The 16419-nt window shown below is 55.6% G+C and overlaps 1 protein-coding gene across 2 annotated transcripts in view; it reads right to left on the bottom strand.

The window, feature by feature from the left end:
• The window catches only part of Lmx1b (LIM homeobox transcription factor 1, beta), a 74810-nt gene extending 58397 nt beyond the window's left edge, over positions 1-16413 (bottom strand). For both annotated transcript variants that reach the window (XM_005382451.2, XM_005382450.2), the window contains exons 1-2: positions 16242-16413; positions 15226-15412 (exon numbers count right to left, since the gene is read on the bottom strand). In XM_005382451.2, coding sequence (XP_005382508.1) covers positions 15226-15412; positions 16242-16380 — 326 coding nt within the window. In that variant the 5' untranslated portion in view covers positions 16381-16413. The remainder of the gene's footprint in view (positions 1-15225; positions 15413-16241) is intronic.
• Positions 16414-16419: the final 6 nt, after the last annotated feature.

Consider the following 16419-nt stretch of genomic DNA (forward strand, 5'->3'; position numbering starts at 1 on the left):
AAAAAGACCAAAGTTGGTTAAGTTGTGGGCCTTTTCAGAATTCACTTCTGGGGTCACTAACGCCAAGAATTTAGACATGGTGGTGTGCACCTGTAGTCCTAGCTATCTGAAAGGTCAAAAAATCTCTTCAGCCCAGGAATTTGGGGCCAGCCTGGGCAACACAGCCAGAGCCCCAAAAGAGGCCAGCATCTGCAGGCAAAGGCATGGGCTGGAGTGATTTCTGCGTAACTACGCCCCACACCTACCCCATCCCATCCCGTTCACTTATCTCAAGAGCTCTCCAAGGGCAGGGTGGGCTTTTGCCCTCCTGGCCCAGGTTAACCAGCACCTAAAAGGCCCCCAGTTGGGTGCTGGGAATACCTGCCCAGCTGCCCCTCCCTCCTCTCTAACACCCTCTGTCGCAGAGCAGAGGCCACTTGGCAGGGGCAGAGTATAGTGCTGGGTCCAAAAGACTCCCTGTGCCCCAAGTAAGACGCTTCCTTTTACAGGTTACGATCATCACTGCTATTTTAATGGAAATCTTTGATGGTCAGAGATATTTTTCAGCAGCCGCGAAGGCATGTCTGTGGGAGGGTGGCAGCGCTTGCTGGGCCTGAACTTTTGCCATGTGGGATGGCGGGCGAGTGGCCAGCCAGCACTGTCTACCGCCAGGGGTCTGTGCTGCTCACTTAGCAGGCTGATGCCCCGCAGGGGGGCTCTGCCCTGCCTGCCCCTCTGGCTCCAGGCCTGCTGACTGCAACCAGACCTGGTGGGATGGGCAGGCGAGGCACGTGGGAGGGGGCTGAACCCTCACCACAGGCCCTTTTGCAGTTCAAAGTGACACACTCAGGCGGCGTCCCTTCAAAGGGCAGACAGTGCCTGTGAGACACCCTGACTGGCAGTCCGGAGCAAGGAAGGCACTGCTAGGGTAGAGATGCCCTGGGAAGGCTGGCTGTGCTCTCACCCACAGGGCAGGGCTGCTTGCCTGTTCCCCGCCTGGTGGGCCCTGCCATCCCCAGCAGGAGCACAGACCCCAACTGGCTACACCTTGCTGGGCAATCCTGGGAAAAGCACTTTCCCTCTCTGAACTTCCCTGCTCTCTTCATTTATTTGCAAAGCACCTTGAAGGTCTTCAGGGAGGGCCACCCATGAAACCTACGGTGCTGCCCTAGAGGGGGATGATTCAGCCTCTCTCTGAGAGGCACCGGCTTAGACCCAGGACTCCTGAGCATGACTCCCATCAGCTACTAGCTGTGTGACCTGGGGTAACTCACTTAAGTTCTTGGTGCTTTTGTTTCTTCATAAAATGCGGCTGGGATGAGATGCCGGTACCAGGTAGATCACACATATATCCTTCCCCTAATGCCAAAATATACTGCACCTGCTACTGAGGAGGCAAGTCAGCTGGAGGGAGTCCATGGTGCAGCCTAGGTCTGGGTGTCCCCCAAGCCCTAGTTTCCTCGGGCTTGGGAGCCGTGGAGCGGGCTGGTCACCACGCCGAGGATGCTGGCCCACGCTGCTCAGTACTACCCCCTTCTGGCTGTGTGATCCTGGGTATGTGGCTTCAACTCTCAGGGCCCCAGTTTGATCCCCTGAAACCCAGAAAAACAGCAGTGCTTTAGGAGCACGCACCAAGCTCTGGGCTGCCGAGGGCTCACTCTATGCCTAAGATATAGCATGTGACAGTGCTGATCACTGCCACCCGAAGCTGTGTGAGCCTGGGGGCTCACTGAGCCTCTCCTGTTAAGCTTCGAGCTGGCTAAGGGGACACGATGGTAACGAAGGGCAGTGAGAAGATGCACGAGATAATCCCCGACAGAGCCTTATCTTGGCAGTGCACACGCGAACCCTGGCCATTCATTATGAGCCATGCATTCAACAGGCAGCAACTGGAACCCGCCCTCCCAAAGGACCCCTGAAAGTTTTCTTGGGACACAATGCTCAGGCTCCACTTGCAGTTCCATCCACTGGCTGTGTGGCCCTGGGCAAGTCCCTCCACTTCTCTCTGCGTCAGTTGTCTTATCTGAATACAAAAGCAGCACAGGCACCAAAGTCACAGTGTCACTGCAGAAAGGAACGTGCTTAGAGCCCTGCCTGGCGGGCTACAAGTGCTAAACAAGCATCCACCGTGCTTATTATTGCTACTGCTGCTGCCCTGGCTGTCAGAAAGCAGAAGTGTTAGCTACTGAGCAGTGGCCCCAGTACCCTGCAGATCGGAGGCTGCTGTGGGCTTCCTCTCTTGTCTGTTTCTCTAGCAGCTGGAACGTGTTGAAAAAAAGCGCCCAGCCTGCTGGGCTTGTCAAAGCAGGGCTGGCTTTACTCGTTCCAGGCTTGGATGGTAATTTTGCGGTCATAACAACTATTTTCTTTACATACTGCTATAGAAAGGGGAACACCCCCCCCCCGTGTTTTTTTTTTAAACCTAATTGAAGACACTATCAAGCGTAAATATGCTTGCGTTTTTTTAATAAAAACATGATGGAGGAGAATATTCAAAGCTCAATAATCAGAAGCAATTTGCATTGTGAGCAGAGATGTGTCATACCCTGCTCCCCTGCCCCCCGGCTGTGCTCGGTGCGGGACTGGCTTTGGGGCTGGCAACTTTAGACCTATGGCAAAAATAATGAACAGCAGTGAGGCTTGGAGATAGCCTGAAAAATATCCTGGAAAAGAAAAACATATGCCAAAGAGTGTGGTGCAAAAGTCATATTTCATGTCTGACTTTAGAGAATGTTAATAAGGATTAGAACCATACTCCAACAGAACAACTATCAGTCAAGGCGGAGTAATTAATTTTGCTTCAGATCTTGGCTTGGGAAAATGAAAACGGTAAGTACGGTTTCACAGCCCAGAGATTCCATCGCACTAGAACAATCCAGAGGACTTCCAAAACCACGTCGTGCGCCCAGCTGAAACCTGGCTGCTGCTAGAGGCCGCCCCTGATCTGTCATTGTGTAGATTTGGGGATCTTTTCCGAATCGTAACAATATCAAACTCCTTTTTTTTTTTCCAGGATTGGCTAATAAATATGATTAAGATAACACGTCCCAAACCACATGTCCTCAGCTCGGCCTCCAACATGTGGAGGACAGATGTGTCTTCCGTGCACAGATGACCCAGCCGCCTGCTCCCCTGAGGCAGGGACCTGGGGAGATGGAGTCTCGAGAGGTCCTGGCAGCCCACGCCCCTCGCAGTCCTGAGCAAGATGCTGGCCTCCCTGTGACCCACTGGGGAGAGAAGGGCCCGGCCCAAGGTCTGGGAGAGAAAGGGACCGAGCAATGACGGGATGAGGCTCTGTGCTCCCCTGGCTCCTGTTGCTCAGGGTCCCAATTTAGATGATAAAATTCCCACACCCACGTGGCCCAGAAAACTCAGAATCATTTCCTTGTTGAGGCTACCTGTCACCTGGGATCCTAGGACCTCAGACCAGGGAGACAGAGAAGGCCAGTATTAATGCTAGGGCCTGGGAGAAGGTTCTCGTAAGAACTGTGAAGTTGCCACCTGAACTCTGCACGCAGACTGAAGTTCCTGCTTGTGCCCTGCTATAACTGAGCAAGCCCTACTACAGCCAGGCCTCAGTTTCCCCACTGCTGCAAGGATCCCGAAGAGCCCTTCAACTGGGACGTTCTAAAGCAACCCCCAAGTCCCTGTGGGTGTGGCCCTGCTGTATACTCATTGTCCTCAGGGTCCTTGGAGGCTCTGCAGGTTAGGCCGGGAAGCCTGGGCCTGCTGAGGTCGATAGCCTGGCTTTAGCTCTCGGGACTGAAGGGCAGCAGAGGCCAAGGTGGTGGGGGTGAGCCCCTCCCACCCCAACCAAGCTGGGCAGTCAGCCCCCAAACAAGGCTATGGGTCAGTGTACTAATGAGCCACAGCTTTCCCTTGGGGCTGGGAGGATAAAACAGCAGAGTCCCTCAAGGTGAGGCCACACCAGGCAGAAGGGCTCAAGGAGGACATCCTACCATGGGGCAGGATGAATGAAAGCATGTCAGAGAGAGCCTGTGACAGCAGGATTCCTCCTTTGGTGAAAAAGGTGAATAAGATACCCCTGTCCCCCATCCCAACTGCACTACAATCTATGATCAGGACAAGCCCCCCACAAGGGTAAACCCAGCCACCTGGAAAAGGCTGGAGGGCTTCCCTTCCTGGCCAGTCCCTGCGGCTTCGAGGCCACTTCGGGTAAGCAAGGTGCCCCAGGCTTGGCTAGTATCAGGACTGCCTGGTGGAGGAACCGTCTATCCTCGGCCAAGAAGCACTGATGGCTATGTTTCTGGCTCCCTGCTAGCCCTCATGCGGTGGCCTCCTCTCTTGCCTCTCCCAGGCAGAGGAGCCAGGGCCCTGGGGCAGACGCTTCGCACCCAGGGTGCGGCCCAGCCGGCTGATACGAACCATCTGCGTTGTCTTAGGCTGCCCCTCTGTCCACTGTCCCTCTGAACTCGGCCGGTTCCCGCGGGCCGTTTGATGCTTGCAGGGTCACAGACCCCCGCACACAAATCACCACCGTGAGGCTGGGGGTGGGGCGGAGGCGCTGAAACCTAATCCGAAAAGTTTGCTCTGCCGCTGCTGCCGCCGTCGCTGCCGCCGGCTTGCTCTTTCCCTCGCTTGCTGGATGCCCCCCCTCTTTCCAAACAAGGCTTATTTTTCTTGCCAAAAAAACAAAGTTGGTATCAAGTGTTTCGAGGGAGAAAGTCTCTCTCCCACTCCTCCACTAAGAGGAAGGGCCAGTAGTGGGCTAAGCCCAGGCTATACGGGGGCTCCAGGACAGGATGGGTGGGAGGTGGGCTCTGGGTTCCTAACCCACGGTCCCCTTCCCAGCTCCTGCCTGTCCCCACCCTATGCTTAATGACTGTGGATCTGACTAGGTCAGACGACCTAAGTCCTTCAACTATCTCCGGCCCCACCCTGTCCCTCTGGTTGTCCCCTACTGAGATCGGACTCCCACCGGAGCTCTGTCCCAGTGCAGCCGACATGGAAGCATCACTTCCTGCCCCTTCTCCCTCCCCATAAAACAGCCCTTGCCTGTCGCTTTTACGAGGTGACACCCTGCTCTCAGCCCGATCCTCCTTTCGCCCAGAGCCTGGGATCCTCATGGGAGGAGATTGCTGTAGTTAGGCGTCCCGGGAGCACTGCCACGGCATACTTGGGTCCCCGGAGCAGAGCCTACAGGAGCTTTAGAGTTGTCCAGGAGCAGGGTGTATCAGAGACATTTATTTCTTTGGAGCTCCCCTCCTGTTCCTTTGACTCTGGGAATGTCAAGCTGAAACCCTGAGAGCTCTGTCCCTGGAGGGGAGCAAAGAGGATCCTTGGGTTTCCTTTGCTGGGTGTTGGTTTTGCTTTTGGTTTTTTCAGCTAGCGCACTGACCCGGAACCACGCACTGCTGCTTCTTGGTTGCCCACGGCTTCCCACTGTGCCCAGAGGTGAAGGCTGGTGGCCGAGGTCCGTGCCTCCAGGCCCACTGCACTGGCAGGAGCTCTAGTTGTCCAAGCAAGCTGTTGGGAATTGGATAAGGTGGTGACATCCACGGCCAGGGTGCCTCCGGAAAGACCTGCAAACGGTGGGACGAGGGCGGTGGCAGCTACTCGTGTGAGAATAAAGGCGCCAACACTCCAGCAGACAAGCGGGTTTCCGTGGGGGTTAAACAAAGGAATTTGGCCTGCAGAAAAAAGGGGCCATGCTTGAAGTTTGGGACTAGCCAACCCTGGGGACCTGCAGGACTTTGAAGGCTGTGACATCAGTCCCACAGAGCGAATGAAATCTGCCCCTGGGAAAACCCCAGCCTGGCATCTCCTTTGTTTCTCTCTGTGTCAGTCCCATTTTGGTAAGGGTGGTGGCTGTATGTCCCCCAGCACCACCTTCCCTGCGAAGAGGAGACCAGACTGTGAATGCTATCAATAGGAGCAATAAATCCCCCCTGCAAGGGGCCCCAATGGTCCAGGTGGGACTCCTGCTCCCATTTCCCAGACGCTGCCAACTAAGGCTGCAGCAAAGCAGCAAAGCGGCCCTCCCTCTGTTCCTGCCCCATCGCTGGGCTCCAGAGGCCAGGCTGGGGGCCGGTGCTCCTGGGCCCAAGTCCCCCTCCTCCCGCCACCCTCGGAAGGGGTGGAGGGGACACGGTTGTAAGGTGCTCGGCTTCTTTTCTCTGCTTGACATGAATAAGGGGATTAGGACCACAAGTTTCCGTAGTTCACTCGGTGGGACAAAGGGCCCCGAGGTTTGAGCGGTGCAGCCTCTGATTAAACGACAGAGCCCTGTCACTCAGCACCATCCTAGGTACTTGTGTTCGTGACATAATCTTATTAGAAGATAAAACCGGCGAAATCCTTTTCATAATGAAAAGTTACATTTAATGGCTGAGCTCGCCCCCCACTCCCTCCCGGACCCTGCCCGCCTTCCCCCGTTGCTGTTGGATATGGCTCGCCTGTAATTGGCATTTAAAGCACCAAGTCCCGGAGAAAAACGGGGTTTAGGGTCTTTGTAATCCCCCTAAACTGTCTTTGTTCGAAATCTCCACAGATACAAGTCTGTTAAGAGTAAATATTTGTGGATTGATACAACCACATTTCCCCCCTGCAAACCAAATCTGGAAAGAAAAAAAAGGGGCGCAGGAGGAGGGGGCTAGGGTCGGCCCGCGAGTGCGCGCCAGGAACTTCGCTTTCGGGCCGCCACCTCCAGGAGCTCGGGGACTTTGCACATTTCTCGGGCGGGGGAAAAAGGTCTTAGACTTTTTTTCCCTCTTCAATTTTCCGTTCCTTCAATAAACAAACTTCCCGAACTCGCTGCTTTTGGGCCTGCCCAAGGGGGTCGGCAGGAGGGCTTGGGGAGGGGCAGGGGCCGTGCTCAGCCAGGAATGAAAATGAGCCCGCTCCGCTGCAGCGGGAACCTTCTCCTTGGGGGACCCGCTCCTTCTGGGCCGTGCGAGTCCCCACGGGGCAGGCAGCGCAGCCCGAGTTCGGCCCGGGAGAGCCTCCGGGCTGCCAAGAATCCCCGAAACGCAAGGGAACCCGAAGAGTGCCGCGGGGCCCCGGCTCCCACCTCCAGCCCAGCCCGTCCCGGGATCGGATTCCTTCATAAATCAGAAGCTGGGTGAAAAGGGCTACGCTTTAGAAAGGGCAGGACCGTGTGCGCGTATTAGAGCGCGCGGTTCCCAAATCCGGGCTAAACCCCTGGTGACACCGAAATTCATCAACCACCGCGGGCGCCCCCCGCTGGGCCGAGGAGCCCGGGCGCCGCGCAGCGCGCTGCCCCACTCCCGGGAAGGGAGGCCGCGAGCGGAGCAGAGCAGAACCCCGCTCGCTCGAGAGGGCCCGGCAGGGCGCGGTGCCGGCTGCCGAGAACTACCCCGCCTGCGCGCCCGGCGGCGAAGGAAACTCTCCTGCTCGGGAAAGCAGTTATTGTAACCTTTTTCCTCCTCGGGCCAGGGTTGGCCCTACAGGGGGCATTCAGCGCTAGGAGAGCAGTGACCCTCCACCCTCCGCCCCGACCCTTCCAGGCTGGGAGCTCCAAGGAGAATCACAACTGTGTAGATCCGGCATCCGGCACTTCCGGGAGGTGAGGTTTTAGGGCTCTCCGGCGGTGGGGCGTTAGACTCCCTTAGGGGAACCTGTTTAAACGCCTCAGCCTCAGTTTCCTCACCCATACTACAGCCTGAGCAAAAAGGCCAGAGGGCCTCACGGGCGCTCACCGCATGCCAATTTGCTTTCCCTTCTAGATGCACCACTGTGGGCGCCCCTCAGGGGTCGGTAAGGCTGTGGTCCTGCAAGTTCATCTCCAGGGTCAGGCTCAGGGGTCTGCTGGAAGAAATGGGACCTCGGTGCCTCAGTGGCCACGAGAGCCTATCCACAGGCTACTCCTACCACCAAGGGGCAGTCTCGGCAGCCAGACCTGTCCCGTTTCCTTTTCCGGGGAAAAATTCAAAACACAGGCCTCAGACCTTCCTGAGGGGCAGAAGGGTGCACAAGGCCCCTCTGGAGCCCTGTTTAGGAGGCTGCATTTTCTGGGCCTCCTATGCAGGGCAGATAAAGCATTCCTGCCAGACAAGACTGCCTCCCCTCCCTTGCAGGCAGGAAGGAAGAAAACATACATTGACCCAATGCCCAATACAGGGTGGCACCCTAGGATTCATTCCACTTTATCCTCTGAGCAACCCCAAGGGATTGGAATTATCTCCCCACTTCACAGAGGAGGAAACTGAGGCTCAGGAGGAGCAATCAGTCCTTTCTGTTGCTCAGGAGATGGAGATGTCCTCCACCCTCAAACTCTAATTACAACCTTGCTCGTCCTTTGAGAAAATGCACCCCACCCAGGACCCCTGCATGAAGAGGTTCCCCCATAGCACCCGCCTTCTGATCATTACAGGCTAAGGCATCTCAGGCCTGGGCTCCTACCCGCACCCCAACAGCTCAGTAACTATAGCGATCCAGGCATCACATGACAAGAATCACCAAGTCTTCCCTGCAAGCAAGCTGAGGGAGGCGGGAGGAAGGGGAACACGGTCACACCCAGCTTGTTCCAGAGCAGCCCTCCTCCTCCTCTTCCAGGATCTGGGCTAGAGCACCCGAGAGGCCCCCACGGGAGGAACCCTGTGGCAGTCCAGGGTCCAGCGTGCCCATTTACCCAGCATCTTTCCTCATCTACCCAGCAGCTTAGCGTCCTCTATGCTCCTGCTAGCCTAGCCGCGGCGGCATGGGGACTGCCCTCAGAACCCTCCCTCCTCAGCAGGCAACCTCCCCACAGTTCCTGGGGAAAGCCTCTCACAGTGTGGGGGCCAGGAAGCCAACATCTTTGTTTCTTCTGGAACCAGACTCCAGGAACTGGGGTTTTTCCTTCAGCCGCGCTTCCCCAAGTTCAGAGGGCCAGGCCAGCTAGGTACTTGGCCATCCGTCAGTATACTGATCCAGGACCAGCCCAAGCCAGGTTCTCCACTGAAACAAAGCGCCCCCTCCACATCACGTGCCCACACAACCTGAGACTCTCACCCGTCTTGAGGGCCCCAGAGTCAGAAGGGCAGGTCCAGCGTCTGCCAGTCAAAAAGCTGAGGTGGATACACTACTGCCCAGGGAATAACAAAGGAAGGGCTCACGCAGAAATTTATTTGTACTGATCAGGCGAAGCAAAAGGTAAAGGGCATGGAGGAAATGCTGTCAGCCAGGCCTGAAACTCAAGAAAGTCGCCAGTCAGAGCACAGTGGTCCCTTATACCCCACCACTCCACGCTGCAGCAGTAGTTAAAGCAAACACAGGCCCTTCACTGCCCGTCAGTTACACCTTCCCCCCAAAATTACACAAACTTTGAAACATTTTTCTGGGGGAAGATGGATGCTTCAGGAGACTTGAGGTCAAACCTGGGCTGTTTAAAGTATATTATTAACAAATAAACATTTACTGCAAAAAAAAAAAAAAATGAGAGAGAGAGAGAGAAAAAAACTCTATAGGCCACTGGGGAACCAAATCATGTTGCTTTTGGCATCAAATGACAGGAGACATTTATGACATGAATGGAGAACACCAGCCAGTCGATGAAATGGCAAACGTCTGCCACTTTGCTTCCTCTGCCTTCCTGAATCAACTTTTTCAAATATGGTTTTCAGCCTCAGCCTCCCTCACTACCACCACCTCCCCACTTCTGACTGCAGTGGCAGCAAATATATATAATTTTGGTTTTGCTCTTTGCTGCCATCAGCACAGAATCTGAGGGTTGGAGAGGACCGGAGGAACTTCCGGCTGGGTCAGCCAGAGAGCCAGGGCCTTGAGGCCTAGGTCCCTCCAGCTGATTGACAGCTCACACGCAGCTCCTCAGATGTGGGGGGTGCACATCCTCGCTCCTCCCTCCCCCAGGTGAGGTCTGACTGTGATGTCTAACAAATTGGGAGCTATAACTCATGTCGCTGAGAGTGTCCTCCATCCTTCACCTACGTGATGTCAAAGCAGAGCTGCTCCCCTGACCTTTTCTTGCTGTGGTCCTATTCTTTAAAACAAACAAACAAACAAACAAACAAACCCACAGCCACAAGACAGAGGAGACTCCGGCCCACTACAAATGGAAATCTCGTAAGGACACAGCTCCTCTACGCTTTGAAAACCTCGGCAGACAAATCTCTCCCCTCTGAGTCCCCCTTCCACCTAGCCCATCATCAGCCTTGAAGATGTTGGCTGAGCTTTATTCTCTGTCATTTGAATCACAATAACAATAAGCATGAACAGTTCTTCAAATATGAAATTATATTACTGGCTATATTTTCCTAGCAATATGTAGACCCTGGAGATGCCAATTGTTCCCTAGTGGAAATACAGTTGCTCTAGGCCAACCTCCCTGCCCCCAGGAGGAAGAGAGTGGTGCCCCGGGCCCGCCGGCTGCCTGCCCTTCCTGCTAACAAACACCCTGTTGGCATGGACCTCATGCTCAGGATCAAAAGTTTCTCCATCTCTCTTGAGGTGCAAAAGAGGGCAAAAGATCTCTTGGAGGATGAAACATTTACTGCAGCTCCACCAGGTGCCCCTCAAAATGAAATCCACACAACCACCCCACACGTGATGCCACCCTCCTGGTTTGGCGATAGAGAACCAAGCTTAAGGAGGGGCAGCCACTTAAGGGAGATCAACAGCGGGCTGGGAAGGGAAGCTCTCTCGGACTCAGAGCCTAAAGCTCTTTTGGTGGTTGAGGGGGGCAGGACCCTCACGATGTCCTAGCCAGGCACAGGGAATGGTTTCCCCAGGGATGCCCTGCATCCTCCCTGCAGAAAGAGCTCATGGCAAGCCCAGCACGCCAGCTGCACCTTGGGCAGGGAACCTGTCGGCAGTCTGTGTCTTTAGGGACAAGGCATTACCTGTTACGATGATGGCAACAATATAACAATAATTTCCAGAGTGTTAATAACATGCCAGGCAAGATGCCAGCTCCTTTGGGGCACCTTATCAGGAGTCTCTATAAGAATACTTTCCTCCAGGTAGATGGTTCACATTGTATAGAAAGGATCTAGGTGCCAGAGCTGTGCGTCCCTAAACTAGGCTTTTGCTCTGGAGAGAGCTGAGTGTCACCAATCACATACTCCAAAGCAGATCCTCACAGCCTGCTTCCCCCACTTGAGAAAAATCCGGCAAACAAATAAGGCTACACCAGCCCAGAGCCTGGGGAATAGAGGGTGAGCAGGAGTCGCTGTGAATAATGCCTCCGTTCAGCAGCAGATGACTGCAGCGTCAGGGAGGCCTCTGCCTACCCTCCTGCCCACAGCCAAGGTGCTGGGGTTAAATGGAGAGGTGCCTTTCAATGGGGCCAGAGGGTCCGAGACTTAGGCTGGCCCACTGAGTCCTTCAGCCCTCAGGCCCCCCGAGGGGAGAGCGACCCGAAGGCTTTCTTATAAGGCAAAGTCTCCTTTTCCAAAGCAGATTGGTCTAGGACAGATTCTCTATCCCAGGCTGTGGGCAGTGGTGCCTGTAGCCCTGAATTAGCCCTTTGAGGGTCCCTGCTGGGCTAGGTATCTACTGGGAAGGGGATGCTGCCGTAGGCCTACAGAAGGTCTTCAAGCTGGGAACAGCAGCAGCTGCCAGAAAAGGCTCCAACCTGGCTTTGTTCCTCCAGTGCCACAACCACACCGGCACTCTGCCGGCTCCGGGCTCCGGGCTCCGGGCTCTGAGCTCCGGGCTCCGGGCTCCGGGCTCCGGTGCGAGGTGAGCCTCCCAGGAAGGCCTTGGTGTAAACACTTCCAAGGAAAGGAATGTGCTGGGAAGAGCACGGTTGGGCCACTTGCAGCCACAGCCAGCTGGGAAAATTTTTTAAAAACCACCCCAGGACTCAGACGGCTTTTTGTGAAACTCCCATCCAGTCTCAACACCATCTTCCACCCCGGTGGCGGCATCCTACCTAGGGAGAGGAGCCCAAGGCACTCGGGCAGGCTCAGTGGAGCCCGGGGAGTGGGAGCTGCCTGCTGCTGGGCGCCCAGGGCAGGCCGGGCGGCAGAAAGGAGCCACCAGCCTCGGACACCCGGGCAGGAGCCCCGCGTCCCACGGCTCGCACACAAAGGCTCCCGCTTGCACACCACCGAGTTTCGGGTCGCTAGACCTGGGAACTGTATTACAAGCGATTAGACTCCATTTTGTGACAGATTTTTGGACTCTCCCACTGGCCCTCCCCCCTTCCGGAGCCTCCTCTAGGAATCGCCACCTCCTCAGGATAGAAAGCCTTTCCAGACAGCGACAGACAGCAAGAAAAGAGAGTTACAGAATTCAATTTGGCCAAACCTCCAAGAAAACAAATTGGGGAGGGGATGTTGTCATTTTTTGGTTATTGTTTTTCTGTCTGTTCTGCGGTGGAAGGCACGGAGGTCCGCGATTTCGCAGAGGCCGTGTTTCTCCCGGGTTTCTTATCGGGTTTTTGCTCCGAAAAGGGGCGAAGGTGGTGGCTGTTTTTGGTTTTGTTTTTCAGAAGGAGCACCCCCTCAAAAAAAAACCACGCAGAGAGAAGGATCCTTTTCGAGTCACAAGCAAAAATGCCCAAACTCACTCAGTTTTGCTCAACTAAGGACATAAAGGTGGATTTTATCTAATGTTACTAAATGTGTCCAAACGTCAATTAATCACCCCCATGGTGCGTAAAATAACTACACATCTGGGTGCCTGGGTCTTTGAGAACAAATGGAAAGGAAGAAGAGACATTTACTAAAGATGGCAACCTTTAAGGAACAACCCGGAGCTCCTACAACCCGGTGAGGACACATTTTTTCCCCTCAAAAGTTGGGGGGTGTTAGTTTCCCAATGCCACTGACATACAGACTAGACAAAACCTAGAAGGCACAATTCTGTGCCTACTTGTCTCAGTTCTCGGCTGAAAAGCATTTGCACACAGATGAAATAAATATGCATGTGTGATTCTCAAAGAAAAAAAAAAAGAAATCGTGAATAAAAAAAAAAATCTTATTGTGTAAAGAACATTTGCTTCCCAGGGAGCTCTTGCCTGCCTGGCTTTGCTTGCTCTCCCCATGAAATGGTGCCTGGGCCCACTGGGGGATTTGTCCCCCAAACTGTCTGGATAACCCCCACCCTACCACCCCGCCCAGCATCCCCGCAGGCCAGCCTAGTGAAGATACCTAATTGGCATAAACGGGAAGAAAGAGGGGATGAGGGAGGAGGAGGAGACCGGAGTGGAAAGAATAATGCCTCCCCTTTCCTCCCTGAGGCTTCAGCCTCACCGCCGGACTCTAAGCGACAGAACCTGAGATTCACCCTACGACAAAATTCATTCCCAACGCACAAGATTGCACAGAAGCAGCAGGCTCTTAGCCGACTTTTTCTTTTAAAAACAAATATACATTGGACAAAGCAGTTGCAAATGTTGAATTGTTTTGTAAAATGAGGGGGTCAGTCCTTCATCTCTAAGGCAACACCCAAGCTCAAATGTTGTGACTTGTCGCCTTTGTGACTGCAGGACCAGGGGGGCATGCTTGAGTTCTTTTAAAGAGACGCCCTATAATGATTAGGGAGTACATATGTACAAGAGGTTGGAAAGAGTCTTTCGGACAAAAAAAAAAAAAATTAAAGCTACGTGAATATTTCAGAGGCCCGTTTCTAGTTTCCCTGGTCTCTTGGCCCCACGTGTTGAGTTACTGAAGCCAGTGGCTGAGCTGGGTGAGAGTTGGCACTGCTAGAGCAAAGCTCAGCATCAGGCGGGCACAGCAGGGCCAGGGGTGCAGGGTATGGATGGGCTGGGGGCTGGTATACCCCATCACACGCTCCCCGGGCCTGCCCAAAGCCCACAACCACATGGACCCTATTTTATTTGCGCTGCTCTATGGCCCGCTGTGAGTAAACTGACTGGTGGCCTTTCCCTTATCCAGAATTAGAATCCTACCAGCCCAGGACACTACTTCATACAGCGGGAGAGGCCTCTGTCAGCTGTGTCCCAGGACCAGCAAAAGAGCCGATCATCGGAATGGACCCCAATTCCTGCCCACAGAGCCACCAGCCAGCAGAAGAGCAAGGCGCAAAAAGCAGCTCCTGCCCTTCCCCACACCAAGGGGACACAGCCAGCACCTTTAGGGTAGAACCTGATGCCCTCTCTAGGGCTCTGGCTTGCAGTCGCAGTTCCACAGCCTCCGCCAAGCCAGCTGTTGGGCTTCTCTACTGCCCACCAGACCCTGGATTTGGGGATACTCCTTGGGCACAGCAGGGAGGCTACGTTCAGCACTCACCACAAGCAACCCAGCCTTTTCCTGGAGGTGTGGGCACACACAGTCCTCTCCAGCCCCAAATCATCCGGCCATCTCCCCACCCTACAGCTCTCTCCAAGACAATTTTCTGGGCATCACTAAAAGTTCTCACAGGCACCCAGCTATCCCTACAATCCACCGTGGGGACCCCCACACCCCTCTTTCCGCTGTTGCTCCTTATTGCCTTCCTCCCAACTGCACCGTAAGGCACAAAACCAGCAGGTCAAAAGAAAAAGCTTACATCTATTCTCCTCTGTCCCAGATTTCTTGCCATACAAATCCACAGGCACAGTTAAACACAGAAGCCAGCAGGTAAGGCTCAACCCATGGTCAGAGCAGGTGACCCCTCTCCAACACACACTGCAAGAAAGGAGGTGGTCTGGGAGGGCCAACTGGCTCTGTTCTGCACCTCACCGTGAATTCTAGACTGCAACTTGCCATTTTAAGATCCTCTTCCTAGATTGCTTCTCCAGCCAAGAAAAATTATAACTGCAAAATTCCCGCATGGAACGGTTTGGGGAATATGGGCACTCATTTCTCTCCACCAGGGACTAAAAGTGCAGAAGGGAGCCTGTTGGAGTGGGGGCTCCTAACTGCTAAGGCAGGCTGGTGCCCAGGGCACGACTTTCCTGCTCCAGGAAACCCAAACCCACTCTTGGGCTGGGAAAGAACACTCCAGGCTTGGGTCCCTAAAGCACTACCTGCCTTTGAAAATCAATTCTTGGTTTCTGTTCAGACCTCAGTGGGCCAAATCCGGACCCCAGGACTCGGGCATCACATTCACCAGTTGGCCCAGGGCCTTGTCTTGTACCCCAACTCAGTAGTCCAGCACAGGTTTCCCCGGACAACCGTGGCACCTAGAGGCCAGCGCTGGCCGGATGGGATAATCCGATCCAGCCCTGCAACACGCAGCCTGCGGAGCCCTAGGAGTTGCCGGGCCCAGTGGAACGCAGAGCCTGACTCAGTGAGGCGGTGTGGGCCCTGCCCGGCAGGGGGCTGACCGGGCTCAAGGGCTGGGCAGCGGGGAAGGAGCAGGACGAGAGGCGCTTACTGTTGGTAGTCTTGTTTGCAGTACAGTTTCCGATCCCGGAAGTAGCAGCTGGTGGTGAGGGCTTGCTGACACGCCGCGCACTGCAAACACTCCTCGTGCCAGGACGACTCGTTGACTCGCATCAGGAAGCGGTCGGAGATGGGCCGCTGGCAGCCCTCGCAGACGGCGGGATGCGGACAGTCAGAGCCTGCAGCGCACAGGGCGAGAGCCGGGCCGTCAGCGCCGCCCGGCCCAGCCCCAGCATTCCAGCGGGCGAGCCGTGCCCGCAGCTCCCAGCCTCGAGGGCTAGTGTGGCCCGGGAGCGTCGCCCGCCGCCTGTGCTCCCTTTCTCCGGCCGCCGCGCCAGGGGCCGGGCAGCCCTAGCTAGTACATCCCAGACTGTGGGCTCCCACGCGGACAGCCGCGGCCCTCGAGCCTTGGCCAGGCGCTGCGCTGTCCCCTTTCTCGGAGATAGAGTGCTTGGTGTTAATCTGCAGCGTGGGGCAGCCGGCTGGGACCCAGACAGGCGAGGTGAGGCTGAGGCACTCGCTGGCTGACACGCCCCACGGTGGCGATCTTAGTCTTCTGTCCCCAACCCCCCCCCCCAAACTGTGGTTTGGATGGCCCAGGGGACATTTTTCTCCTAGAAGCTCCCCCCACTTCCCAGGTGACCAGGCACCTCTCCCAGGCAGGCGAAGGTGACTACTTGGGTTTTCTGTCATCCTGCCACCCGCTTCCTATCCCTGTCCGGTGCAGCAGCTCCAGAACCTAGGCCGGGTGAGGATGGCAGCTGGCGGCTGGAGCTGTCCTGTCCTCTCATCCTGAGGCATGCCCACGCACACCCCGTCCCCTCAGGGAGACCACTTAGGCGTGCTTGTTGCCCCTTGGTGATCACTTAGGAGCCTTGTCCTTGTCCCCTCCTCCCCGTGCGCTGCGAACCCATTTCCTTTATCCGTTGGCCTCAATGCCTGCGTCCACTGCGAGACGACGCCCTGTCCCCTGCCCGTGCCCACTAGAGCGCCCGACCCAGCACTCACCCAACAGTACCCCCAGAGTGGCGGGCCCGGGGCGCAGGGCGTGCTCCTCCATCTTGATGCCATCCAGCATCTTGGCGCAGTCCGTCTGCCCGCGGGGGAAGCACCTCTCCAGCGACTCGGGACCTGTTGCTATATCCATGGGATGCAGAGCACGCTGCGGACCCAGCCGGCAGGGCCG

The sequence above is a fragment of the Chinchilla lanigera genome, unplaced genomic scaffold (genome assembly GCF_000276665.1).
Source record: "Chinchilla lanigera isolate Chin_1 unplaced genomic scaffold, ChiLan1.0 scaffold00018, whole genome shotgun sequence".
Lineage (NCBI taxonomy): Eukaryota > Metazoa > Chordata > Mammalia > Rodentia > Chinchillidae > Chinchilla > Chinchilla lanigera.